The sequence below is a fragment of the Neovison vison genome, chromosome 6 (genome assembly GCF_020171115.1).
Source record: "Neovison vison isolate M4711 chromosome 6, ASM_NN_V1, whole genome shotgun sequence".
Lineage (NCBI taxonomy): Eukaryota > Metazoa > Chordata > Mammalia > Carnivora > Mustelidae > Neogale > Neogale vison.
Genome location: NC_058096.1, coordinates 219,744,637 through 219,770,830, shown reverse-complemented (window position 1 = coordinate 219,770,830; position 26,194 = coordinate 219,744,637). Strand labels below are relative to the sequence as shown.

The following is a 26,194-nucleotide window of genomic DNA, read 5'->3' as shown; positions in this document are numbered from 1 at the left end:
TCTGGTTTTAAGTCACTACATACAGCCCAACCCAAACTGATTCAAATAGGAAGGGAACGCGTCGGTTCATGAAATTGAAAAGTTCAAACATCTTTCCTCTAAATGGAACCGTAGCCTGCGTGACCTTTTGTGCCTGGCTTCTGTCATTGAGCACCATGTTTTTGAGGGTTATCTACTTTGTAGCATGTATCAATACTTCACTCCTTTCTATGGCCCAATAATATTCCATGTTATAGATATGCCATTCTTTGTTGGTCTATCGATCAGTTATAGACCTAGGTAAAGTCACAGAGACAGAAAGCAGACAGTGGTTACCAGGGAGAAGGAAGAGATAGGGAATGGCAGGTGACTGCCTAATGGGGACAGGATTTACTTTTGGGCTGAGAAAAAAGTCTTGGAACTAGATGAGGTGCTCATTCCATGACATGGTGAGGTGTCCAATGTCACTGAAGTGTATACTTTATTTATTTTTAAAGATTTTATTTATTTATTTGACAGACAGAGATCACAAGCAGGCAGAGAGGCAGGCAGAGGGAGAGGGGGAAGTAGGCTCCCTGCTGAACAGAGAGCCTGGCACAGGGCTTGATCCCAGGACCCTGAGAACATGACCTGAGCTGAAGGCAGAGGCTTAACCCACTGAGCCACCCAGGTGCCCCACAAAGTGTACACTTTAAAGTGGATCATGGTTAGATTTTTTTACTGCTGTAAAAGATACACAATATTTATTTATTATTACATATACATACAGAAGACACATATATTTGATAATTATAAATACAAATTTTTATATTTGAATACTATATAAATAGAACATTTATTATTTTAACCATTTGTAAGTGTACAATTTAGTGGTATTAAGTCTGCTCACAATGTTGTCTACCCATTACTACTACATCCCAAACTGTTCCTCTTCCCCAACAGAAACTGTGTCCCCATGAAACACTGACTCCCCACCCCGCCTCCAACCCCTGACTCCCACCATCGACTTTCTGTCTCTGTGAATGTGCTTGCTCTAGGGACCTTATGGAATCCTACAATAATTGTCCTTCTGTTTCTGGCTTATTTCACTGAGCAGAACATTTTCAAGGTTCATTCATACTGTAGCATAAATCAAAATATCATTCCTTTTTCTGGCTGAGTAATATTGCATTATATGTATATACTACATTTTATTTTCAGTTAATGGTTAACTTTATGTTATATGAATTTTATCTCAATAAACAGGGATTCAAGGGTAGCATCAGCTTCAGGTACAGCTCGATCTTTATCAGAAGAGATGTGGCTTACTTTTTCCCCTTCTGTGCCAGTCCCCAAGTCAGACTGCCCAGGGCTCAGCCTCTCCCCTGTCCTGTTATGTTTCCCACACCCCCACTTCTGTCTCTCTTCACAGTTCCTGTGCCTTAAGAACATCCGAACATTCTTGTCTACCTGCTGTGAGAAGTTTGGCCTCAAGCGGAGTGAACTCTTTGAGGCTTTTGACCTCTTCGATGTGCAGGATTTTGGGAAGGTAAGCTGGGGCTGAACTGCTCATGGGGCTGGGCATGTAGAGCTGAGAGATTGGATTTTAGTCCATTTCCATGAATATTTCCATCGGGAAAGCTAAGTGCTGTCGGGGAGAAGAACAGGTAACCAGGTGCAAAGAACATGAGACCTATGCAGCTGGGTTCCAGTCCCTGCTTTGCTACTTGTTGTGTGACCCCAGATTTGTGACCATGCTTCTCTGGTCCCTCCTTTCTAACACAGGAATGATATCATCCTATGCTTTCTGAGTGGTTATAAGGATTGCATAGAAGGCGGCAATCAAGTGGTGGGTGCTTAGTTAAGGGAACCTTGACCTACTACATGGAGAAGTGAAGGTGGAGAAAATCCTGAATTAGGCTCTTAGGGGTATGGATCTAACCATAATATCTAGCCTCCGATGTTGGAGTCTGAGGCTATGTTCTGGCATGTGGGTGGGTAAGGGGCTTCCTGAGCAACCGTGGCCCTTGTCACAGGTCATCTCCACCCTGTCTGCTCTGTCCTGGACCCCCATTGCCCAGAATAAGGGGATCATGTGAGTAACCATTTGAGCTGGCATCCTTGGGTTGATCTGGCCCTAGTCCTTCCCTCCTGGAAGTGCCCCTCCCACCCGGTCCCCAGGCCTGTGGCTCATACCATTCTGGCTCCCCCAGGCCCTTCCCCACTGAGGAGGACAGTGTGGGTGATGAAGATATCTACAGCGGTCTGTCTGACCAGATCGAGTGAGTGTCTGGGACCACCACCCTGCCCTGGGGGTGTGAAGGGACACGGGCTGCCCTAGGGGGTCTGAGGGGACATGGCCCTGCCCTGTGGATCTGAGGGGACACGAGTTTGATTTGGGTGGGACCTGAGGGGTCCCTGGCCTGGGAGCTCCGGGGGCCCTGGCTGACTCCACACCCCTCAGCGACACGGTGGAGGAGGATGAGGACCTGTACGACTGCGTGGAGAACGAGGAGGCGGAGGGCGATGAGATCTATGAAGACCTCATGCGCACGGAGCCCATGCCCATGCCGGTGCGTGGGGCTGAGTGCCGCGTCTGGGCGGGCGCATGGCCGGGGCCGTGGCAGCCCCGGGTCCCCTAACACTGACCTGTCCTCTCCATTCTCAGCCCAAGATGACAGAGTATGACAAGCGGTGCTGCTGCTTGCGGGAGATCCAGCAGACGGAGGAGAAGTACACAGACACACTAGGCTCTATCCAACAGGTGCGGTGCTCGGACCCAGCCCCTGGCAGGAGCATGCGCGGGAGCTGGGCGGGCAGGTGCGCATCCGTCGGTGAGGTGGCCTCTGGGCCATTCATGAGAGGCCACCTGTGCCCCAAGCGGGCCTGGAGCTCTTCTCTGCCCCCACTGCTTTCTGCTTCTTCATCTCTGCTTTTCTCTTTCATCCTGTCTCCTGCGTTGACCTGTCGCTCTTTCCTTCGGGGTCTCTCCTTCTTCCTGTGTTCGTCTTTCTTTCCCTATGTATGTCCATTTATCCCTGTCTGTACTGTTCCTATATCCTTGTCCTGTCCTCCTGTCTCGATTATGGCTCTCTGACCTTCTAGTCCCTTCCTTTCAGCCATTGCTTTTTGAACAGCTTTATTGAGAGAACCTTAATATACCATTCAGCTCACCCATTTAATGGGTGCAATCCAGTGGCTTTTGGTTTATTCACAAGGTTGTGCATCTGTCTCCCTGTTTCGTTTTAGAACCATTTCATCATCCCCTCAAAGAAAACCCGTACCCTTCAGCCATCACCCCCTAAAGCCCCATCCGTCCTCAGCCCCTGGAAGCTGTTAATCTGCTTCATGTCTCCACGATGAGCCTGGTCTGGACGTGTCACTCACGTGGAGTCACGCGCCGTCCGGGCTTCTCTGTCTGCTTCCCTCCCTGGGTGTCGTGAGCTCAGGGTCCATCCCCGGGGCAGTGCGAGTCGGCGCCTCGCTCCTGTTCAGGGCCGATTTTCCCGGGTGTGAGTGGACCCACTCATCGGCCGATGGACATTTGCGGTGCTCCCACTTCCTGACCGTTATGAGGAAGTGCTGGGACGGGTGTTTGTGTGGACATTCTCCAACAGTCCTTCTCTCCCAGTCTCTCTCTCTGACTCTGCCGCCTTGTCCCCGTCTCTCTGGGACTGGCTTGGAGGAAGAGGTCTCGGTCTCCCTTACCCTTTTCTCTCCTCGCACAGCACTTCATGAAACCCCTGCAGCGGTTCCTCAAACCCCAAGACATTGAGATCATCTTCATCAACATCGAGGTGAGCTGACCAGTCCCAAGTCCTCCTGGCCTCCGTCCAGTGGGGACCACCTTCTGGCCCTGCCAGTCTCTGGAGTGCAGGGGTGTGGGAGTTGAGCGATGTAGGGCAGGAGAGTGACCCACCTCCTGCTTGGCTTCCTGAACCCCGGCCCTCACCCCTTTCTCCGGGTAGGACCTGCTTCGCGTGCACACTCACTTCTTAAAGGAGATGAAGGAAGCTCTGGCCGCCCCAGGTGCGCCCACTCTCTACCAGGTCTTCATCAGATACAAGGAGAGGTGAGACCCAGTTGGCCAGCCCGCACCCCTGGAAGTCACCCTGTCCTGCTCAGGCGGGGCATTTGAGAGAAGTTGCCCTGAGAGACTACTGGACAGGCAGGGGTCTTCCTTCTCTGCTCATGGGCAAGGGACTGCCCATCTCTGGTCCAGTCCCCCGCTCTGCCTCTTTGGGGCTGTGTGGTATTGGAAAATCACTTAACCTCTCTGTGCTTCTGCTGCCACATCTATTAAAATCAGTGTGGCACAGGAACGTACCTCCTAGGGTGTGGTGAGGTTTAAAAAAATTGCGGCCTAAAGTGCTTCACACAGGGCCTGGCACACAGTAGGTGCTCTGTAGGTGTTCGTTAAATGAACGTTGGAGAGCCAATATACCGAGTGCTAAGAGCTTCTTCTGCGTCATCTCGTTCAGTGCTACCATAGCTCCTTGTGGGAGGTGCCACTGTTACTCCGTTTTACAGATGGGGAGACCGAGGCTCAGCATCACCCGTCTGGGAAGAGGCGGGGCCTGGACTGCCACCCAGATCTGCCTGACCATGGTGCTGGCCACCCATACCGGCCCCCTGTCCTCCCCTCAGGTTCCTTGTCTACGGCCGCTACTGCAGCCAGGTGGAGTCGGCCAGCAAGCACCTGGACCGTGTGGCCACTGCCCGGGAGGATGTACAGATGAAGCTGGAGGTGGGGGCCTGGGCCACATCTGGGGGACCCTCTTACTCCTTCCCATGGCCCCAGGGGCGCCCAGGAGGAGACAGAGTGGGTCGTGCCACTTTCTGCAGCAGCCCAGCCAGGGACCTGCTCTCCAAGCATTTGGGGAGGGAGGTACTGACCATCGACTGGGAGGGATGGAGCAGGAGGAGGCACGTGGGAGCACTGAGCCCTGACCACAGCTGAACCCTAGCTCTGGACTCAGTGCTGACACCAAGCTGAGGTCCTGACCCTGAACTGAATTCTGAGTCCAAACTGAGCCCCAGCCCAGCGTGGGCTGAGCCCCAGCCTTGGCTGTGCCCCAAGTCCAGGCTGAGCTTCAGCTTCACAGCGAGCCCCCCCCCCCACCCCGGGCTGATACCACCCTGGCCCAGTGTGTCTCGTGGAAGCCCGGACAAGGCAGAGATGATGAGCAGTCCCCTGTGTGTGCTGTATGTCCGGCCTCGTGGAGGCCCTGCCCACCTGTGTCTCACCCTCGCCAGCCCCATTCAGCTCGTGGAATCTGGGGCTTCTGCCCCAGGCAGGATTTGCCAGCCTTCCAGGAAATTCTTTCTTTTATTTCCTTGGGGGAGACATGATGCTTCATGTTCTAGAAAAATCCACTCCTATCTCCCCCTCATCTTGCTCATCTCTTTCTCTGGCCCCCTAGGAATGTTCTCAGCGAGCAAACAACGGGAGGTTCACTTTGCGGGACCTGCTGATGGTGCCCATGCAGCGGGTCCTCAAGTACCACCTTCTTCTCCAGGTGCGTGAGCGGGGCGGGGCAAGGGCGTGGCTTCCGTACCTCTCTGTGTCCTAGGAGTGGGGTGCAGCGGGGCTTCCAGGGACCAGGCTCTAGGACCCTCTGGGAGGAAGGAGGAAGCTCGCGGGCCAGGCTGGCCTGGAGGGCCGCTGAGAGGAGAGGGCAGGTCCAGGTAATGCCTATCTCTGTGGACCACGCAGGAGCTGGTCAAACACACGCAGGATGCTGTGGAGAAGGACAGCCTGCGGCTGGCCTTGGATGCCATGAGGGTAAGTGGTCACACACAGACACACGTGCATTCAAGGTAGTGCAGCCCAGGCACACGGTCCCACCCAAGGGCAGCCCCTCCTCTCACCAAGAGTGACACACCTCTGCGACCAGTGAGTGATTCCCAGAATCCCCCTTGGGGACAGGACATGCTGAGGACACCGTCTCTACACCTCCTTCCAGCCCCTGGTGGGAGCTGACCCCTCTCCCCAGCCAGGTAGGGGATTGCGTGGGGGTAGCCTCCTACCTGCCCCCCCCCACCCCGCCAGGACCTGGCCCAGTGTGTGAATGAGGTCAAGCGGGACAACGAGACGCTGCGGCAGATCACCAACTTCCAGCTGTCCATCGAGAACCTGGTGAGGGGGTGGGGCAGGGAGAGCCAGGCATGTGGCCATATGGGGAGAGCATTTGGTGTCCTCCTTGGTGGCCCCTTGCCGGACCCCCTTCCTGCCGCATAGGACCAGTCTCTGGCACACTATGGCCGGCCCAAGATCGATGGCGAGCTCAAGATCACCTCCGTGGAGCGGCGCTCCAAGATGGACAGGTGGGTGGAACCAATAGGTAGAGGGTAGAACCTGAGCAGGGGTGGGGCCAGATTTCTAGTTATACCGGGGGGTGGAGCCTGGGTGGACAGGCCGGGAGGACCGGCGTGGGTGTGTGGGTGCAGCCAAGACTGACAGGGGCTGGGATCAGTACCCATCGTGGGGGTGAGATCAGGATGCACAGGCAGGAGGGCACTGCCAAGTTGGCCACAGGGGAGACGAAGGGCAGGAATCCTAGATGGACAGCAGGTGGGGCCAGGAAGGTGGAGGAGATCAGGCAGGGAGCCCGTGGACTGCTGTCGGGAGCCCGACAGGGGTACCTGACCCAGCTGCTCGCAGGTACGCCTTCCTGCTGGACAAAGCTCTGCTCATCTGTAAGCGCCGAGGGGACTCCTATGACCTCAAGGACTTTGTGAACCTACATAGCTTCCAGGTTCGAGATGATTCCTCTGGAGATCGAGAAAACAAGAAGGTGGGCTCTGAGGCCAGAACTGGGCTCCCCAGTGCTGGGAAGCCCCCGTGCAGCTCAAAGCTTTCCCCTTGACCTTTAGAATGCCGGGGTGTGTGTGTCCGTATGTGACCTGAGTGTGTATATGCTTGTGCGTGCATGTGATTTTAGAGTTATGGATGTGTATTTGGTTCTCCTCGGTAGACCATTACAAGGGAACCCACGCCGGGTTCTCCTGGGGGCAGAGGTTGTTCTGGCCTGACCCTGTTCTCCCCACAGGGGGGGTAGGGGAAGAGAGGGTGTGTGGTCCACTCTCTGCAGAGTGGATGCCTTCATTCTGAACCCTGCTTCCTTGCAGTGGACTCACATGTTCCTCCTGATCGAGGACCAAGGGGCCCAGGGCTATGAGCTGTTCTTCAAGACTCGAGAACTAAAGAAGAAGTGGATGGAGCAGTTCGAGATGGCCATGTGAGACACCCCCCTGTCCTGTCTGCATACGGGCAGGGGCTGAGAGGCAATTCTGCAGGGCCCCTCTGAACCTCAGTTTCCTCATCTGGGAAATGGGAGGGATAGGCTTTTGATGCTGCCAGCATTTTCAGAATGCCATGGGTCTGTGTGAGCTCCTGCCACCAGGCTGGACCCCTCTTCTTCCTCCTCCTCCTTTTTCTTTCTCTTCTTGAGGTGAAATTCATGTAACAAAAATCGAGCTATTTAGAAGTGCGTGTTTGGGTGGCATGTAGTACATCACAGCGTTGTGCAAGCATCATCTCTGTCTGGCTCCAGAGCATTTTCGTCCTCTCAGAAGGAAACCCTGCAGCGGTGAAGCAGTCACTCCCCATCCCCCCTGCTCCCAGCCCCTGGCAACCACCAGTGTGCGCTCGGTCTCCACCCCTGTTCGTAGCAGCACTACTCACAATGGCCAAAAGGTGGCGACAACCCAAATGCCCATCAGTGCTGGGAGGGGGAGGCAAGATGGGGTTGATGCAGCATATCCAATATGGCAGCTCTGATGCATCCAAGCGGCAGCACACGTCCCTACTTCATTCCCTTGTGCGGCTGAATACTGCTCCATCACGTGGAATTCTCTCCCCTCTCCAGCTCCAACATCTACCCTGAGAACGCTACAGCCAACGGGCATGACTTCCAGATGTTCTCCTTTGAGGAGACCACATCGTGCAGGGCTTGCCAGATGCTGCTGAGGTGGGCATCTGCGAAGATGGCCCTGGGGCCTGGACTTGGGGAACTCTTCCTCCTTAGAGGGGCGCCTCCAGCCATCTGTCCCCTGAGTTGGGAGGTTGGAGGCTCTTCCTTTGAGTTTCAGCTCTTTCATCTCTTTCCGGCCCTAAAGAGAACCCAAGGGGACCCTTGGCAAAATGATGGCTTGGGTCTGTTCAACATCACTGACTTTCCTTTCTCTTGCTTTGGCGTCCCAGAGGCACCTTCTATCAGGGGTACCGGTGTCATCGGTGCCGGGCACCTGCGCATAAGGAATGTCTGGGAAGGGTCCCTCCGTGTGGCCGACATGGGCAAGGTACCACTGGGCGAGAGAGGGTGGGAGGTGGGCTTGGCTCTGTGTGGGCGATTTCCCATCCTCACTATTTCTTTTTCCATCTCATAGATCTTTCAGGAACTATGAAGAAGGTAAGACCCCCCCCCCCACCATGCTCCTTTCTCTGCATGGCAAATCATGGGGATTAAGGAGGGGTGAGCAGGGCCCTTTGCTGGGTGCCCACATAGGTGCTGAGGAGGCCCCAGTAGCCACACTTGCTTTCTTGGTCTCTCCCTCCAGGATAAGCCACATCGCCGGGCTCAGGACAAGAAAAGGAATGAGCTGGGTGAGTCTGGGGTGGGGGCAGGGGGCGGGATGTGCAGTGTGGAGCAGGAGGAAATCCAGTCCTTGCCTCAGATCTCACAATTATATTATTGACAACATAAGGTCCTGCTTATAAAGCTGGGATCCCATTTGTTCCACTCCTAGAAACCTGAAAGGAATTTAAAAATAACCAACTCAAATTCTTTACTTGCTTTGCTCAAGCACTAGAAAGAGAATGCATAGGGTAGTAACAGTCCTTACTAAGATGCTCTCTCTCTTACTACCCACTTCTCTTATCCACTGTCTCTTTTTGCATGTTCTCTCCCAGGCTCCTTCTCTAGCCTTAGTCACTAGGTACTCCTCCGACTGTTCTCTCCTTTCCTCTTGTCTCCATGCCACAGAATCTTACTATGATATGTGGTTTCAGCAGAATGCCCTCCACCTGGAAGATGGGGAAGTGAAGGACATGGGTTCTTTTTAGCCCAGCGGCAGGGGGTGGGGGGTGGGGGGTGCGGAGAGGCTGGACTCATTCCTAAGTTAATGAATTTTGTGGAGTCACAGCAGGGATGGGTGACTTGTGTTTAGTATCTACTGTATGCATCATCTGGGGCAAAGGATGGCTGGAACACCTGTGCTTCCTGTCCCCCACGCACCAGAAGCTCTCAGACTTTCGTGAAGACATGACATTGTGATGGGGGACGTCGAGGGCTTTCTGAAGCATGAAACTGAGGGACCTGACAAATCTGAGGCTTCAGGGAAGGCTTCTTGGAGGAGAAGGCATTTAGGTGGACATTCGATGGATGAGGAGGAGTTAGGCAGATGAGGAGGAGGGCAGGGGTGTTCCAGGCAGAGGGAACAGCATGTGCAAAGGCTAAGAGGCAGGGTGTGTGTGTGTCCAGCCTTCATTAAACACATGAGAACAGTTTGGTGTGGCTGGTGGAAGTAAACCCTTTGCCCATAGTCATACAGAGTCAATGTAAAGACCCAGATTTCATATCTACCTATCCTTATCTACCTATATTCATATATAGATATCACCATATAAAGGTCTATAGATATCTATAGTATAGATCAATAGGTAGATATAGATATACCAGGTTTATCTGAAATAGTAAAAAATTAGAAACAAATGATCTCAACAGGAGGGATGTATATATCATTGTGTGTATCTATATTGCATAATCAGTTTTATTCAAAAATAAATATCAGCTTTATTTGTTTTTTAAAAAGATCTATGCATTTATTTGTGTGGGAGAGAGAGAGAGAGAGAGACCAAGCACAAGCAGGGGGAGAACAGGCTGACAGAGAAGCAGGCTCCCCGCTGAGCAAGGAGCCCGATGTGGAACTCTATCCCAGGCCTCTGGGGTCATGACTTAAGCCAAAGGCAGATGCTTCACTGACTGAGCCACCCAGGCATCCCTTCACTTTTTTTTTTTTTAAAAGATTTTACTTATTTATTTGAGAGAGAGAGAGACATAGGGCACAGGGGGAAACAGGCTTCCTGCTGAGCAGGCAGCCCGATGGATTTTAGGACTCTGAGATCATGATCTGAGTTGAAGGCAGACACTTAACTGACTGAGCCACCCAGGGGCCCTAACTTTATTTGTTAAAAACTAGAAGTGACCCAAATGTCCTCAATGACGGAAATACATATAAGTGTCTGTGTATTTATTATATATATGTTTATATTTAGGCATATCATAGATATAGGTTAATATGTATATTTATACATAATGTATATGCATATATTATATGTAACATATTATATATAATATATATTGTATATTACATATATACACACATACTTTTTATTAAGATAGAAAATACATCCTGTAAGATTTATAATGTGAACACATCTTAACTACATGGCTCCATGAATTTCTATCCCTGTAACTGCCCCGCAGATCAAGGTATGGAACATGTCACTGAATTCTAGAAATACACGGTCCAATACAAACTGAAACTAGTTTAAATAACCCAAAACCCCTGTACTCAGCCACACTGGCCACAGTGCCTGTGCTCTGTAGCTACCTCTGGCTAATGACCGTCCTACTGGACAGCACAGACTTTTGAACATCTCCACCAGAAGGTTTTCCTGAACAGTGCTGCTGGTCCATACCCATCTGACTCTCATCACCATAGATGAGTTTTGCCTTTCTTTGAACTTCACAAAAATGAAATCATGTGGTATGTCCTCTTCCTGATTCTGGCTTTTTTGATCAGCATCATGTTGGTGAGACCCACACCTTGTTCATTGCTGTGTAATATTCCATTGTACAATTATATTGTACTTGGCACATCCATTTTATTGAGGACATTGGGTTGTTGCCAGTTTTTGGTTTTTTGAAGAAAGCTCATCTAGGATTTTGGTGGATATGGGTGTTCACTTCTCTTGGTCACGTACACCTGAGTGGAATTGTTGGGTCACAAGATAGACACCTATTTAGCTTTGGGAGATAAGGACAGTTTTCCCAGGTGGACTCTCACCAACAATGTAGGAGAGTTCCAGGTGCTCCATATCTCCCTACTTTTTGCCATTCTGGTGGGCTGTGAGACACAGTTTTGAACATCTATGACCACCAATCACACTGAGCCACTACCTTCCCTCCCCTCCAGGCCTGCCGAAGATGGAGGTGTGCCAGGAGTACTATGGGCTTCCTCCACCCCCTGGAGCCTTTGGACCTTTTCTACGGCTCAACCCTGGAGACATCGTGGAGCTTACCAAGGCTGAGGCTGAACAGAACTGGTGGGAGGTACAGGCTGCGCTGTGGGAATGATGGAGAAGGACCGGAGTGTGGTATCATGGGCATAGGCAGTTCCTAGAAGTGACTCTGGCAGGGGAGGCTGGTCTGGAGGCAGCCTCTGGGAAGGGTGGTAAACATGGGGATTTCTAGGGCTGGCCTGGCCCTTCTGAGCTGGCTGTCTTCCCAGGAAGTTGATAGTGGCTGGCACTCCATGGGTCATGGTCCTGCAGGCCACAGAGAGATAGATAGACAGAGTGGCCACTAGATAGAAGATCAGCACACACACATACACGCATGAATGCCTGTAACCTCTCTGTGTCTTTCCCTCCTGGCTTTTTAGGGCAGGAATACGGCTACCAACGAAGTTGGCTGGTTTCCCTGTAACAGAGTCAAACCCTATGTGCATGTAAGTGCCTCAAATCTGGACATAGTGAGGGCAAGGGGGTCCAGAGAAGGTCCCGTCAGGGTGGGAAGCCTTGGGGTGACACCCCTGAGATAGGGAGGACCTGCCCATCATGGTAGGTCATTCCCAAGTCCGTGTTCTGCCCAACTTGCCTACTGAGCCCAGAGTGGGGGCCACACAGAGAATGATGACCAGTCCTTTCCCCCTTGATTCTTCTTGTATGAAGGTTCTCTCCCTCATAAAGGAGAAGGAACAGGGGCCAGAAGACTGGCCAGCCCGTTTCCTTCAGAGACAGCGAATGTTGTCCCATCAGGTGTGGTGGCCACTCACGCCTCCTGGCCACCTGCCCAGTTTGCCCCACCTCTGTTCTTCCCCTGTCCTCTGATCACCTGACCACCTCATTCTCTGATGACCTCAGATCTTTCCCACTCTCCCCAGACCTCCCTCCTTTATTGTAGTTGCCCCCTGCCTGCTTCACAGCCCCAATAGGAACCCGCAGAGGGGAAACTCTCCCCTGTTTTGTTGCTTTAATTTTGTATCATTCAGGCTTCCAGAAAGGTTGCTAAAATAATGCAAAGAACTCCAAATAGCCTTTCCCCAGATTCACCAGCTGTCAACATTTTGTCTCATTTGCTCTTTCATTCACTCTTTGTCTGCACATTTTATTTTAAAAATTCATATTATTTTTTTCTTGAGGCATTTAAAAGTAAGTTTACAGACATATTTTCCCTTCACCCTTAAATACATCCTAAGAACAAGAACTTTTTCTCACATATCCATAGCATGATTTTAACAAACAACCCTGATTTTGACACTTGATGTTGACATTATACTATGATTTAATCTATAGTCCATATTTAAATTTTGACAAATTCCCCCAAAATTGTATTTTAGAGATTTTTTTTCTTTTTTGGCCTGGGGCTTCCTGGTTTCTCTGTAATGAAGCTACATTATACATTTCCAATTCCATGGTTCTGTCCAAGTTTATTCACAGATGTTCTACTATAAAGACTAGCTGTGTCCTAATCAATCAATCAATCAACTTAGCTATCAATTGTCATCTGTGTATCTAATGATCATCTATGTATCTGTGTCTCTGTGTGTCTCTTAATCACTTAGGTATCAATTTATGTATCAAGCTTCTATGTATCTGTGTAGCTGGGTGTGTGTCTATCTGCCCGTTGGTCAGGTATGTACGTATGCATTTATCTCAGGAAATGCCCATGGATTCTTAAAGTCCCAGCTTTGGCCAGTGGGAGCCCTTTCAGGCTGGCTCATCTGTTCTTTTGTTATGTCCCCATTATTCTTGGAGCTCTTCCTCATTTTCTGGCATAATACCAGACCTACCTTGTACTTTCCACGCCCCAGTCTTGGAATCCACCGTTTTCCCAAAGAGCCCTGGCCCTTTCAGTGGGACATGACATTCAGGAGCCAAGATCTGGGCATCTCTCCAGTTTCTGCCTTCAAATGTACTGCCTTCCTAAAGCTACACCCAGCTTAGCCTCCTCCTCTCCCATTACAATGAAGTCTCTGAGAAAAGAGAAAAAAATGACAATTCTCCTTTCTACTCAAGGATTCCTTCCTCCTGGCACCACCTACCTTATGAGATAACGACTGTTATTTGTTTTCTCTGTGCCTCTCTGGCGTTTCTTAGTGCACATCCAAGTAGATACAAATACGGATTCTCATGTCCCCCATGATATATTCAGAAGATTTGATACTCACTATTTTGCTGCCCTCCCCTTTGCCCCTTGCCCCTTAATATATCTTGGGATCTTTCCATATTACTATATGTAGATCAATTTATTCTTTTTTTTCCCCCTTCAAAAAATTGAGGTGAAAATTGAAAAAAACATCAAATTAGACATTTAAAATCCACACTTCAGTAGTACTTAATGCATCTTGCAACCACTTCATTTACTTGAAATATCTAGAATAGGTACACCCACAGGGCCAGAAAGCAAGTGGGAGATTCCCAGATATTAGAGGTTGGGGAGGAATAGGGACTGACCATTTAATGGGTGATATGTATGGGTTTTCTTTTGGGGTGATGTTTTGGAACTGGATAGATTGTTCCTCATTCTTTTTTATTGTTACTATTTCTCAGTTACGGTCAAACACACATAAAAAAATTTACCATTTTAGCCATTTTGAGTGGTGCACTAGGAAGATTCACAGGTATACAACCATCGCCACTGTCCATTTCCGGAACTCTTTTCATCATGCAAAGCTGAGACTCTGTCCCCATGAAACATTAATGCCCCACCCCTTCCCTCAGCCCCTGGTAGATGGTGGGGACCATCTGCTTTCTGTCTCTATGACTTTGACTCCTCTCGGGACCTCAGATAAATGGTGTTGGTCCTTTTGAGAATGGCTTTTGCACTGAGCATAATGTTTGCAAGGTTCATCCATGTTATAGCAGGTGTTGGAATGTCTGTTTTTTTTTTTTAAGATTTTATTTATTTATTTGACAGACAGAGATCACAAGTAGGCAGAGAGGCAGGCAGAGAGAGAGGAGGAAGCAGGCTCCCTGCTGAGCCTCTGCTCAGCCCGATGCGGGACTCGATCCCAGGACTCTGAGATCATGACCTGAGCCGAAGGCAGAGGCTTTAACCCACTGAGCCACCCAGGTGCCCTGGAATGTCCTTCTTTAAGACTGAATAATAGTCCATTACCTGTTCATCTCTTGGTGGGCACATACCTTTTGGCTATCATGGATAATGTTAGGAACATGGATGGGAAAATCTATCTCTCTTTGAATTCCTGTTTTTAATTCCTTTGGGTAGATACCCAGAAGAGGAACGGCGGGTTCATATCGAAATTCTATTTTTAGTTGTCGAGGAACTGCCATCTGTTTTCTCTAGCAGCTGTATCATTTTACATTTCTGCCAGTAACGCCATAAAATTTCCAATTTCCCTATAACCTTGCCAACACTGTCTTCTGTTTTTGTTGTTTGTGTTGTGGTTTGGTTTTGTTTTGTTTTACGGTAACCCTCCGAACGTGGTGGAAGCAAACCCCTTTGTATTTATTCAGACCAGGAGTTGGGCTTTTCGTAAATAGACAGATCATGCAGGTTTTCATCTTTGCAGATCAGAGGCTCTCCTTGTGACCTCTCAACGCTGCCAGAGAAGCGCAAAAGCACGAGAGGGCATGACCGTGTTCTAGTAAACATTTGTGTTTTGGGACTTTGGCATGTGAATTTCATCCCATCCCCACAGGCTAGGCAATATCATTCTTCCTTTAATTTTTGTCAACCATTTAAAAACATAAAATCCATTCTTGGCACGAGGGTCATCCTAAAACAATTGGCTGCTCAGTCCCTCAGTGAACAGCACAGTGCCCGGCACTCAGTAAGTGATGGTGGAATGAATGATAGTAGATGATCGTGAATAATGGAGTGCCTTGCGAACCTGGGCTCTCGATCCTAAATCCCAGTTTCTGTCTGTGTCCCCAGGGTCCCCCTCAGGACCTGTCTGTGCATCTCTGGTGAGTAGAACTACGTTTCTTATTTTCAACTTGAGGCCCCCTGGGGTCCCAGGTTCAGCATGAAAACCATACTCCAGCCTCTTGGTTACTCATTTTTTGAACTCTGGGTATTGACCGCTGGGTTGAGCCCTGTGCCCAGGGCTGCTGACGAGGGAGCTAGTAAAAGAGGGTCCCTGACTCTGGGAGATTAGGGTGTCACTGGAAGGAAAATGGTGGCGGGGATGGGAATAGCGGCTCCTCCCTCCTGCTTTTGAATATCTGTTGCAGGTAGAACGGTGAGGGTAGCTTCTGTAGCCCACCGACCTGGGTGCAAATGCTGAGTCCCACATTTGCCAGCTGTGTGACCTTGGGCTAGTAATTCAACCTCTCTGGGTTTTAGCTCTCTTTTCTGGAAAATAGATTGATACCAACATCTACTTTATAGGGTTTCTATAAGGCTTTAATGAGGTATTACCTGTACAGTTCTTAGTCCTGTGCCTGGCACACAGTAAGCCCTTTATTATCCATGATTAGATTAGATCTGTTCCTATTGTGGCCATCTCATTATGACGACATTTCATCCATTCTAAGTGCACTTTTTTTTTCGTGTTTGAACCACTCTGACATTGGAATGGCTCTTACAGTCAATGGAAGATCAGTCTTCTGCCTAATGTTATGGGTAGGAGTTTTTATTTCATAATGGCCTGTGAAAGAACAGTGCCCTTTACGGTTGCTGGCATCCTAGATGATGTCACATGGGACTGTTTCTATGAGCGCTGTGTCAGCACTTTTATGAGCACTTCGAATCCTCAATAACCATTTGCTTTTCTTCCTGCCTTTTGGCAACGAAGGAGGAAACCAGAGCTTAGCGAGGGGAAGTGATTTGTTCAGTGTCACACAGTGAGGAAGTGATGAGACAGGATGGAACCCATCTGCCCCCACTCCAGAGCCAGAACTTGCCGCCCCTCAAGAGTCATATTAACACAAGGGGCATAATAACGCTCACATTTTCTGAGCTCCGACTGTGTACCAGGCGCACTGGCTGCATTACAGCTAGTGGTCAGAAATGCCGCTCTGGGAGAAAAAAATGTTGCTCTGGGCTGGGGGCAATTTTAGCTTCCTCTTTTCAGAAAAGGAAATTAGGGCTCTGAGTGGCAAAATCAGTTCCTGAGGTCACAGAGCAACCAAGGGGCAGAACCAGGATTCAGACCCCATCTCGGCCCTCTCCTGCTGGAGCTGTCATGCCTGGAGCTGGGTCACTCATTTCCGGATTTGAGGGGGCAGGATTTGAGGGGGCATCAAAAACTCAGGGATCGAGATCCATAATATTTCAACGTGGCACTTCATATAATCAAAAGCAAGTCAAACGGGGACACCGGGCTGGCTCAGTTGCGAAGCGTGCAACTCTTGGGGTGGGGAGTTTAAACCTCTCACTGGGTAGAGAGCTTACTTAAAAAAAAAAAAGCAAGGCAAAAAAAAATCCATGATAAGCAAAATATCAAAATTATAAATAAAGATGGGATCTGACAGGGCTGGGGGTAGAAAGAGGCGACACAGTGAACCCCCAAGCCCAGAGTGTCTTTATTTAAAGGCTTAACGTTTTGTTCCCCATGGGGTTTTTTGCATTATTTAAAAAAATTTTTGAAATTTATTCATTTGAGAGAGATACAGAGACAGAGGCAGAGCATAAGTAGGGGGAGAGGCAGAGGGAGAGGGAGAAGCAGACTCCCCGCCCAGCTGGAGGCTTAACCCACTGAGCCACCCAGGCGCCCCGACTTTGCATTAATTTTTTAAAACTGAGTTGAAATCCACATAACATACAATTAACCATTTAGAGTGGCATTTATATTCATATTTACATTTCTGTTACATATGTCCATGTATGTATCATACATAGTTTTATTTTACCTCAAATTAATAGATACAATTTATGTTGTATATTTACATTTGCAGCTAAGGGCATTCATGTGCACCTTTACATATCATCTACACAATAACTTATCATCTATAATCGGTACATATAGGTTACCTATTTACATTTATAATATATTCATATTCACATCATCCATAATTGTATATTCTCTGTAATTAGCATATATTATTTATGTTATGTATCTATGTCTACAACATAAATGTATTTATATCCAGTGGCATTTGGTACATTCCCAGGGTTGTTTGGCCATCACCACTATAAGTCCAGAACATTCCATCCCCCCAAAGGAAAGCCCACCCCCGCTAGTGGTCACCTCTAGCCCCCCAGCCCCTCGCACCCACCTCTGACCCCTTCCCGTTCATGGAGGAGCCTGTTCTGGGCATGTCACACACATGGAACCGCACCCCGTGTGGCCTTCTCTGTCTGGTTCCCTCTCTGAGCGTCATGGGCTTAGAGTCCATCCACGGGGCAACATGTGTGGGCACCTCACTCACTTGACGGCCCCTTTGGATTTTTTTCAGAGGGAGAGTGTTGGTTCCCTCTTCACTGTTTGTACCTGGGGCTCGTGTCTCACTCTCCTCACCCAGTTTCTGTCCTGGAGGCCACAGAGAGGGGTGAACAGTGGGCACTCAGAAAGTGTCCATCCAAGCATTGCCAAATTCCAGATTAAAGATGAAAACCCCTGCTTTTCTACACTCACACTCTCAATCAAATGTGTGGGTTTTCCCCTACACCCAAACAGTTTGGTAATTCTTCCCTCTCAGCTGGGTGTCCTACAGTTCAGTCCACTTCTGACACTACCCACCTGGAGATGGCATCAGACCCCACAGGTTAGGGGTTGGTTCAGACCAGACGGTCTGTACATCAGGTGCCAATCTCAAGTCCAGACTTCCAGGACTTCTCACTGACCTGCTGCAAAGTGTAGGCTCCCACAACCCCCTGCCCGGCTGGCACAAACCCCTAGAACTCAGGAAATCCATTTACTTAGATAAACAGTTTATTATAAAAGGGCATATCAGGGCATGAGAATTCCTGTCCCCTTCAAGGTCCTTCTAGCAGGACTATAAGAGTCCAATTGACACAAGACAGACCAATAAGGAGAAAAATCAAATTTAAGAATCAAATTGACACGAGACAGATGAATGGGAGAAAAATCAAATTTAATTTTGTAGGTACAGGGAATCCACACAGACATTGAAACCCAAAGACAGTCAGGCAAAAGGAGACATACGTGTCATTCCGAACTAAGGAGAAGGGGGCAAGGGGTGTGGGACGTCAAAGGGAGGGAATGGACGTCACAGGAAGATGGAGAAGATTAAATGTCTGGTGCACAAATGTTTGCTGGGCCACTGGGGAGCCGTGGGACACAGAGGATTTGATCGAACGGGCCTCGCTAAGTTCCTCTCTGTCTGCCACACCTTCTTCATAGCCTCACGTAGGTATCTGGGGTGACAGTGGCTCTCCTCCCAGAGTGGGTCCTCTGTCTGAATTCTTTTTAGTTATTTGTTGGGGAGGTAGAGTTTTTCCTGAATCTGCTGGGTTTTGATTGCTTGCAGAGAGCCCGATGCGGGACTCGATCCCAGGACCCCGAGGTCATGACCTGAGCCGAAGGCAGCGGCTTAACCCACTGAGCCACCCAGGCGCCCCTAGATTATATTTTTTTATTTGTCAGAGATACAAAGAGAGAAAGAGAGAGAGAGAGAGAGCACCAGCAGAGGGAGAAGCAGGCTTCCCGCTGAGCAAGGAGCCCAATACGGGACTCAATCCCAGGACCCCGGAATCATGACCTGAGCCGAAGGCAGACCCTTCACTGACGGGGCCACCTTGGCATCCGGGGTTTTTATTGCTTTTTAACTCAAAACGGTCTTCATGCTAAATTGGCCCATTTTGGAGCAGCCTGCTCTGGGACTGTCACCAACTTAAAAAATCACAGGCATGGGGGCAGTGTGGACCTCTCTCCTTGGTATATATGTCCACAGGTATGCCGGCCCCATGGAGCGCGCAGGGGCAGAAAGTATTCTCACCAACCGCTCGGATGGGACGTTCTTGGTGCGGCAGAGGGTGAAGGACACAGCAGAATTCGCCATCAGCATTAAGTAACTAACTCCTCCTTCCCTGACCCCCTATGACCCGAGTGCTGCAGGAGCCTGGGAGGAAGGGAATGTACAGTTATGACAACCATCTGTTACTGAGCCCCGCAGTGTCCTGGGTGATCGCATCCATCTTACTCCTTTTCCTTGACTGACAGCCCACGAGAAAGAGCTGTGCCTCCCAGACAGGCTCCAAAGGCAGAATTGCCAGGTGGACCAGTGCTAGCTGACCCCTTTGCCCATGCCTGTCTGTGGTGTGCAGCGTCTCACTCATGGTGACTCGTTCCCTGGTTGGTTTTGTAATTTTGTCTTGTGATGTCCAGTGGGGATTTCCCAGTGGGAATCTTGTGCTGCTTGGGTCTCCAGAGATTTTGAATTTGTTTCTGCTGATCACCAACAGGTTAGTTTTTTTTTTTTTCCAGGTTAAACATTTTAGGCTAATTCCTTAGTTTCCCGGACTGTGTAGGTAGTTTAAGTTCAAACCCCAAACCTACACGAGGGCTGGCGTGAGGTTCTGAATTTCAAGGGCGACATTTTCATTTGGGGTCTGAGACAGACAAGCTTTCTTATGGTCCCCCTATGCGTCGGGTGGTTTTTCTAGAAGATGTAGTATTCGCTGGTCCAGGCTTATGGGGTGTGGGTGGGTCTCAGTGTTAACCTCCACCCCCCCTGGACCCAGTACCTCATCCCATGTTTCTATGGGATCATCAAGGCATAAGCTACTTAGTTAGCAAGATCAGCAAACCCCATCGGGTAGCAGTTCACTCAGCAAGCTCAGTTTTAATTTCAACCTCATTTTTGGCCTCTGGGGATTCTCTTTACTTTTTTGAGAGCTCAGCGCTTTTTTCCCCTCATCATTTCTAGTTTTCTGTGGTCAGATTTTTTTTTTGTGGGGGGGGGGACGGTTATCTAGTTTTCCGTGTTGACAGAAGTGAATATCGCTTCCATGTCTTCACTAGTCTGTGGCCATGTTGGTGGAAATGAGTCTCTTTTCCCATCCTGCAGATTCTAGGTCCTCCGACTTGGGGGAAGCACAGATCTCATCCTCTCTATTCTAGACCATGGCTTTCTTTGAAAGATCTTTGTGACTTCTCAACAACCCTGTGAGTCAGGGAAGGAGATTTGTATAGAAAGGGGAAGAAATGAAGACTCCTCCCATGGAAGGGATCCTGCTGGGAAAGCAGGAGGCATTTTCTTCAGTCTTTGGGTTTCAGTGGTTGTTCCCTCCTTGAAGTTGTCAAGATTGTTTCTTCCATGGTTGGGGCTGCGTAGCCTGGGGGGCACTGAACCTGGGCGTGGGATGAGCTTGAGTCCCCAGCCTCAGGGCCCTGTGACCCCCTGTTCCTCTCTCTCACTGCTTCCAGGTATAACGTTGAGGTCAAGCATATTAAAATCATGACAGCGGAAGGACTGTACAGGATTACAGAGAAGAAGGCTTTCCGGGGACTTACGGTAAGGGCCAATCTACCCCAACCTCAGCCTCCTAGAATCTAGGAGGAGAATCTAGCCCTCCCTGAAGCTCCATCTTGGGACCCCATTTATTGCACAATCTTTTTTGTCCTCCAAACTTGATTCTGAAAAATCTTCCCCTCATTTTTTTATGTCCGAAAAATTTCCAAAAAGTTATTAGAACAGTGAAATGAACACCTGTGAATACTTCACTTAACTAATAGTTCTTATTCTGCCTCTTTTGTGCCCTGTCAATCCCTACCCCCTCCACATTTATTTAGCCCTATATAAGAATAAGTTGCAAGCATCTACACCCTTCACCCAAAAATACTCTAGCATGAATATCTGGAGAGCCAAAACATTCTTGTACCTCACTACACTATCATTATTACACTCAGGAAGTTGAGCACTGAGGCAAAATTCTTATGTAATATACAGTCTCTTTTCCAAACTCTTGATTGTCCCAAATATCCCTTTTATAGCTCTTTTGTCATTCAGAATATAATCAAGAATCACACATTGCATTTGGTTTTTATCTTCTTAGTTTCTTTTCATTTGTAGTACTTTGCCAGTCTTTTAAAATCTTTCTTTCTCTCTCTCACTTTCTCTTTTTGTCTTTCATGATACTGGCATTTTTGGAGTCAAAACTCTAAACCATGAGACATTTTGTTTTGTCTTAGCTGCTATGCTCTACTACCCCCTCTCCCAGGGCACTGAATTCCGGATCTGTCCATTTCCAGATGTGAAACCCTGGCCAAGTAATTTGTCTTCTCTGGGACTTGGTTTCTCATGTCTAAAATGGGAGAATCATGACTGTATTCGTCTTTCATGATTATTAGGAGATTTTGATGATGTGTGATTGTACACTGACCAGCACATAGTAGGTACTCAGGAAACAGAATTTCTTAATATTAGAATAATTAATTGTAAAAATAAGTCTCTTGGCACCTACAGTAGGGGCTGATTTTGGTGAGCTGGTTATCAAGCAAGTTGATTATTTGGTGAATTTATTATGAAGTGATCTGTTTATTAAGAGAACTGGCTTTAGGTAGTGTGATCTCCTCCCCTGAGAATGGTCCTGGTTGCCCTGGAAGGGAATGAGCCTCCTGTCATGGAAAACAGTCAAGGAGTCACTTACCAGGGGTGCCAGAAGGGAAAGCATCGGTCCCTCTGTCCTTCCAGGAGCTGGTGGAGTTTTATCAGCAGAATTCCCTAAAGGACTGCTTCAAGTCACTGGATACCACCCTGCAGTTCCCCTTCAAGGAGCCTGAGAAGAGAGCCATCAGCAGACCACCAGGTAGAGGTCTCAGGCTGGGGGCCTGTGCCCCAGCTCCTTCCTGCTGTAGAGGGCAAGTTTGGGGATGCCGTGGGCATACAGAGGTCATGTCTGGTAAACAGTGGGAGCTTCTTCTCATACTAGTCTGTCCCTTTGATCTTGAGTGGTTTCCATGTTCATTTGCTTGGGTGGGAGGTGGAACAGAGTTACTTTTGTATTTGGGAAGATGAGGACACTAGGTACCAGAAGGGTCCTCACCTGCACCTTTTAAGCCTGTATTTTTATATCAACATCAAGGATTAATTAGTATCTGTAACATTCTCTCACAAAAAGGCAAGACCTTTAGTGCACTCTTCTCTTTTCCATTGCATCTCTCCCCCATAGTTTCATGGACATTATCTGGGATATTGGATACAGTTTTCTATGAATTAAAATAAATATGACATGTTTTAAGAATTATTTCTTAACAACTGCATTTAACTTCTCAAATATAGTATCAAGAATTATTCAGACTCCATCTATATTTCTTGTTTTCCATATTTTCCTTTAATTTTTTAAATTCCTTTTCCTGATTCAAATGTCATTTTGCTAGGATGCATCCTGAAGTATGTTTTTCAGAAAACTCACATGGGTGGTATAGTTTCTGGATTCTCATATATCCAAAAAATTTTTTTAAGAGAGATTTAAAAATTAATTATTATTAAAACATTAAATTTTTGAAAAAGCAACACCAGCATAACATTAGGACTCCAGTCCTCATCAGAGAATCCTTATCACCCAATGGGGTAAATGTTTGTGTCTGTCCGCACATTGCTTATATGCTCTGGTGTATTTATGGATCTTAGCATACTTGGAGAAATACTACAAATTACTTTTCCATTCTACAATGTTGCTTAATATTTTACTATGAAAAGTTATCTGTGTCTTTCCCCCTTATATATCTTTCTTTTATTCCCTTTCTTTTTTGACCTTTGGTCCTCTTCAGGATAATTAACATTAACCACCTTGAATGAATTTCTTCATATCTTCCCTGTATTCCTTTCACTATAAATATATAGAAGCCATTTATAAAAATTCACAAATGGCATTATTTTCTAAACCTGGATACTGGTTGGGCTAGAAGAATGATGCGGAAGTACAGTTGTGTCCCCTCAGATCACAGAGCACTCGATACTCTTCATGAAGAAGTATTGAGGGACCCTTTGTCCTGGTGTTACTCTCCTGAGAGCGTTGCCTTCCTCCAGCTGTCCCCAGGTGGTGGGCAGGTGTCTGCTCCAGGCCTTTTACCCACCTCTGCTCTCCCCTACACAGCAGGGAGCACCAAGTATTTTGGTACAGCCAAAGCACGCTATGACTTCTGTGCTCGGGACCGATCAGAGCTATCCCTCAAGGAGGGTGACATCATCAAGATCCTTAACAAGAAGGGACAACAAGGCTGGTGGCGAGGGGAGGTCTATGGTCGGGTAAGTTGGAGCAAAGCTTGGCAGCCTGGGGAAAGGGCATAGAGTGACCTATTTGTCCTATAGCCTGGAATTGTGGAATAGAACAGGTGGGGAGTGGCCCCATAGGTCTTCCCTGCTCAGAGGAGAGGAAAGGAGATAGAGATTTCATTCATTTCCATAACTTGTATTTATTTACTGAGCACCTACTATGTGCTGGGCATTTCCTGGGTGCAGAGGATACAAAAATGAGTGTGGTACAATCACTGTCCTCGTGAAACTCAGAGTCTAATGAAGATGATAAACATGTAACAAAACAGGTACAATACTAAGTGGTCGGGGTTGAGATGGGGAATCATGGGGAAGGGTAGGAGCATGACAGGAGGACTTCTGAGAACCTAAGGTGATCACTGAGGGGTGAGTAGTTAACCAGGCAAGAAGGTCATAGAGAGGGTGGAAGAAAGTATTCTAGGCAGCGACACCAGCACGTGCAAAGGCCCTGCGGTAAGAGAGTGATTAGCATGTTGAGGGGATGCAAAGGGAGGGATTTTTGTCTGTCTTGTTCACAGCAGTGTCAACAGTGATTGGCACATTAATAGGTGCTCAATAAATATTGAATGCATGAAGTGACATATAACTGGAAATGACCACTTTGCCTTTTGTGCTTTTTTGCCTGCCTGCATTTAGACTGTTAGGAGGGACGACATGGTTCCTCAAAAAATTTTCTACCTGGTTCTTATTTTTGTCTCATGAAGACAGAGAGTCTTTATTTTATCAATGAATGAGTTCCTAGTCTCTAGAATACTGCCTCACTTGTAATGGTTTCTCAAAAATATTTGCTGAATGAAGGTAAGGACACTGGTCTGGAGCTTACATTCTACTGGGAGAAACATATGTGAAAGAACAGTCCAGATAATTGCTTAGGTGAAGAGTTTTGTTAAGAATTGTGAGGGTAAGTTCAATGTGCTGTGGAAGACAGTTGGGTTTCTCAACTGTTTCTCAACAGCTGAATTCTCAGCTATAATGAATTTGTCCATCTGTCCGTCCATCCATCCATCCATCCATCCATCCATCCTTCCTCTTAAGAAATATTTATTAAGCATCTCCCATGTTCCAGGAACTTTTCTAGACTCTTGGGAATCTAATGGATAAAACAGACATCAATCCTTGCCCTTGAGGAGCTCATGTTGTAGTGGGGGTTGGGGGACAGACAAGCCCATAAATAAGTAACAATAAGATACTGACAAGTGCTACAGAGAAAAATAAAGCAGGGGTAAGGAGTGTTGGGGTGGGTGGGGTTTGCAATTTTAAACAGGGTGATCAGGAAGGTCTCCTTAATAAGGTGACATGTGGTCTCTACCATGTCTGGAAGGTATGGGGGGAAGTATCAGCCATGTGTACCTCTGGGAGATGTCCTTTCTGGGGTAGAAGTGGCAGGTGCAAAGATGGCAGGTGCAAAGGCCCTGTGCAAAGATGGCAGGTGCAAAGATGGCAGGTGCAAAGGCCCTGAGGTATGAGAGAACCTTCCTGTTGAGGAACAGTGGGGAATGTGCAGAGGCTGCCCTGACCACTTCCTCTTCTCTTTCCAGGTTGGCTGGTTCCCCTCCAACTACGTGGAGGAGGATTATTCTGAATACTGCTGAGCTTTGGCACACTGGCGGAGAGATGAGAAAGTCCAGGCTCTGAGCCCAGGATGAGCAGGCAGCAGGGCCAGGGGGGCTGTGACAGGTCCCAGCGGCCCGAGAATCCAGGAAGGACTGTGGAGGGCCCGTGTCCAGCTGGCAGGGCTCCTGGGATGATGCCATGCCATGGTTAATTTATAACACACTGGTTTTCTCTTGGGGCCCCTCAAGAAGGTGGAGCTCAAGGCAACAGCTTTTAATAAAATGATGAAAGGAATGACTGCTGTCATTCAGGAAGACCTGGATGGGAAAGGGTGGGAAAGGACATGGGGGCACAGATGAAAGCCCCCTTCCCAATCCTCACCTTCCAGCTTTATCATCTTGCTTTGCCATTTAAGATAAGACCCCAAGAAGGAAATGGGACCCCCACAAGACAAGAAAGAATTTTACACTCACAGATTCCAGATCACAAAAATGTAACTCTCTTATGTTTTTTCTGTGCTAGAACTTAGCTATCCTCCAATTATACTAAGAGGTAGAGACTTCACCTTAGTTTTCCCCAAGATCAGGTTTAAATCCCAAGGGCTTGGCATTGGGGTATTGGGGGGATAGCTGGTACTTGGTGGTACCACCTTATCACACTATCACACTGCCACCTGCAGAGACGTCATGGTTTCTACTTCACCTCTGGTTCCTCTGTGTCTCCCACATCCTTCTTGGCACATGCAAGACATCTGGCTGTTTGTCCTGAAATGCTGAGTGGAACAACTCTACCTCTTGGTTTACCTGCAACAGTCCTGGCTGTTATACCCTGGTGTAGTTACTAATCATGATCCTTTTCATTCTCCAAAGTGTACTGGTGGGTGATAAATTATATGGTCACTGTCTTAGGTTGGGTTTCTCCAGAAGCAGAGCCTGAGACAAGGATTTGGATGTGCAAAATTAATCTGGAAGGTGATCCCAAGAAGTAGCCAGAAGGGGAGGGAGAAGGAAGAAGGGGAAAGGAAGGAGCCAGTAAAGGGAGCACTGATGAGCAGGTGACAACTGCAGGCAACAGGGGCTCATTCTTGTTGGGAACCCCTGGAAATCCACCTAGAACATTCCTTGCAGTTGAAGTTGAAGGGAGCTGCGGTATGTGTTCACCAACTTCCATCAGTCATTACCTGAGAATTGCTTGTATCTGGTGGCTGGAGAACCACAGGCATTTCTGAAACCGTGGACCTGTTGG

General features: G+C 48.2%; 1 protein-coding gene across 1 annotated transcript in view; it reads left to right on the top strand.

Moving 5' to 3' along the window:
- The window catches only part of VAV1 (vav guanine nucleotide exchange factor 1), a 48,384-nt gene extending 23,141 nt beyond the window's left edge, over nt 1-25,243 (top strand). The window contains exons 2-27 of the mRNA XM_044254407.1: nt 1,391-1,507; nt 1,995-2,053; nt 2,172-2,240; nt 2,423-2,531; nt 2,627-2,722; nt 3,687-3,755; nt 3,927-4,030; nt 4,606-4,705; nt 5,382-5,477; nt 5,675-5,743; nt 6,011-6,097; nt 6,200-6,285; nt 6,623-6,755; nt 7,090-7,199; nt 7,830-7,931; nt 8,165-8,262; nt 8,350-8,372; nt 8,521-8,566; nt 11,161-11,297; nt 11,629-11,694; nt 15,147-15,178; nt 19,070-19,186; nt 20,545-20,632; nt 21,812-21,926; nt 23,217-23,368; nt 24,934-25,243. Of these exons, the coding sequence (XP_044110342.1) occupies nt 1,391-1,507; nt 1,995-2,053; nt 2,172-2,240; nt 2,423-2,531; nt 2,627-2,722; nt 3,687-3,755; nt 3,927-4,030; nt 4,606-4,705; nt 5,382-5,477; nt 5,675-5,743; nt 6,011-6,097; nt 6,200-6,285; nt 6,623-6,755; nt 7,090-7,199; nt 7,830-7,931; nt 8,165-8,262; nt 8,350-8,372; nt 8,521-8,566; nt 11,161-11,297; nt 11,629-11,694; nt 15,147-15,178; nt 19,070-19,186; nt 20,545-20,632; nt 21,812-21,926; nt 23,217-23,368; nt 24,934-24,987 (2,334 nt within the window). The 3' untranslated portion in view covers nt 24,988-25,243. The remainder of the gene's footprint in view (nt 1-1,390; nt 1,508-1,994; nt 2,054-2,171; nt 2,241-2,422; nt 2,532-2,626; nt 2,723-3,686; nt 3,756-3,926; nt 4,031-4,605; nt 4,706-5,381; nt 5,478-5,674; nt 5,744-6,010; nt 6,098-6,199; nt 6,286-6,622; nt 6,756-7,089; nt 7,200-7,829; nt 7,932-8,164; nt 8,263-8,349; nt 8,373-8,520; nt 8,567-11,160; nt 11,298-11,628; nt 11,695-15,146; nt 15,179-19,069; nt 19,187-20,544; nt 20,633-21,811; nt 21,927-23,216; nt 23,369-24,933) is intronic.
- Nucleotides 25,244-26,194: the final 951 nt, after the last annotated feature.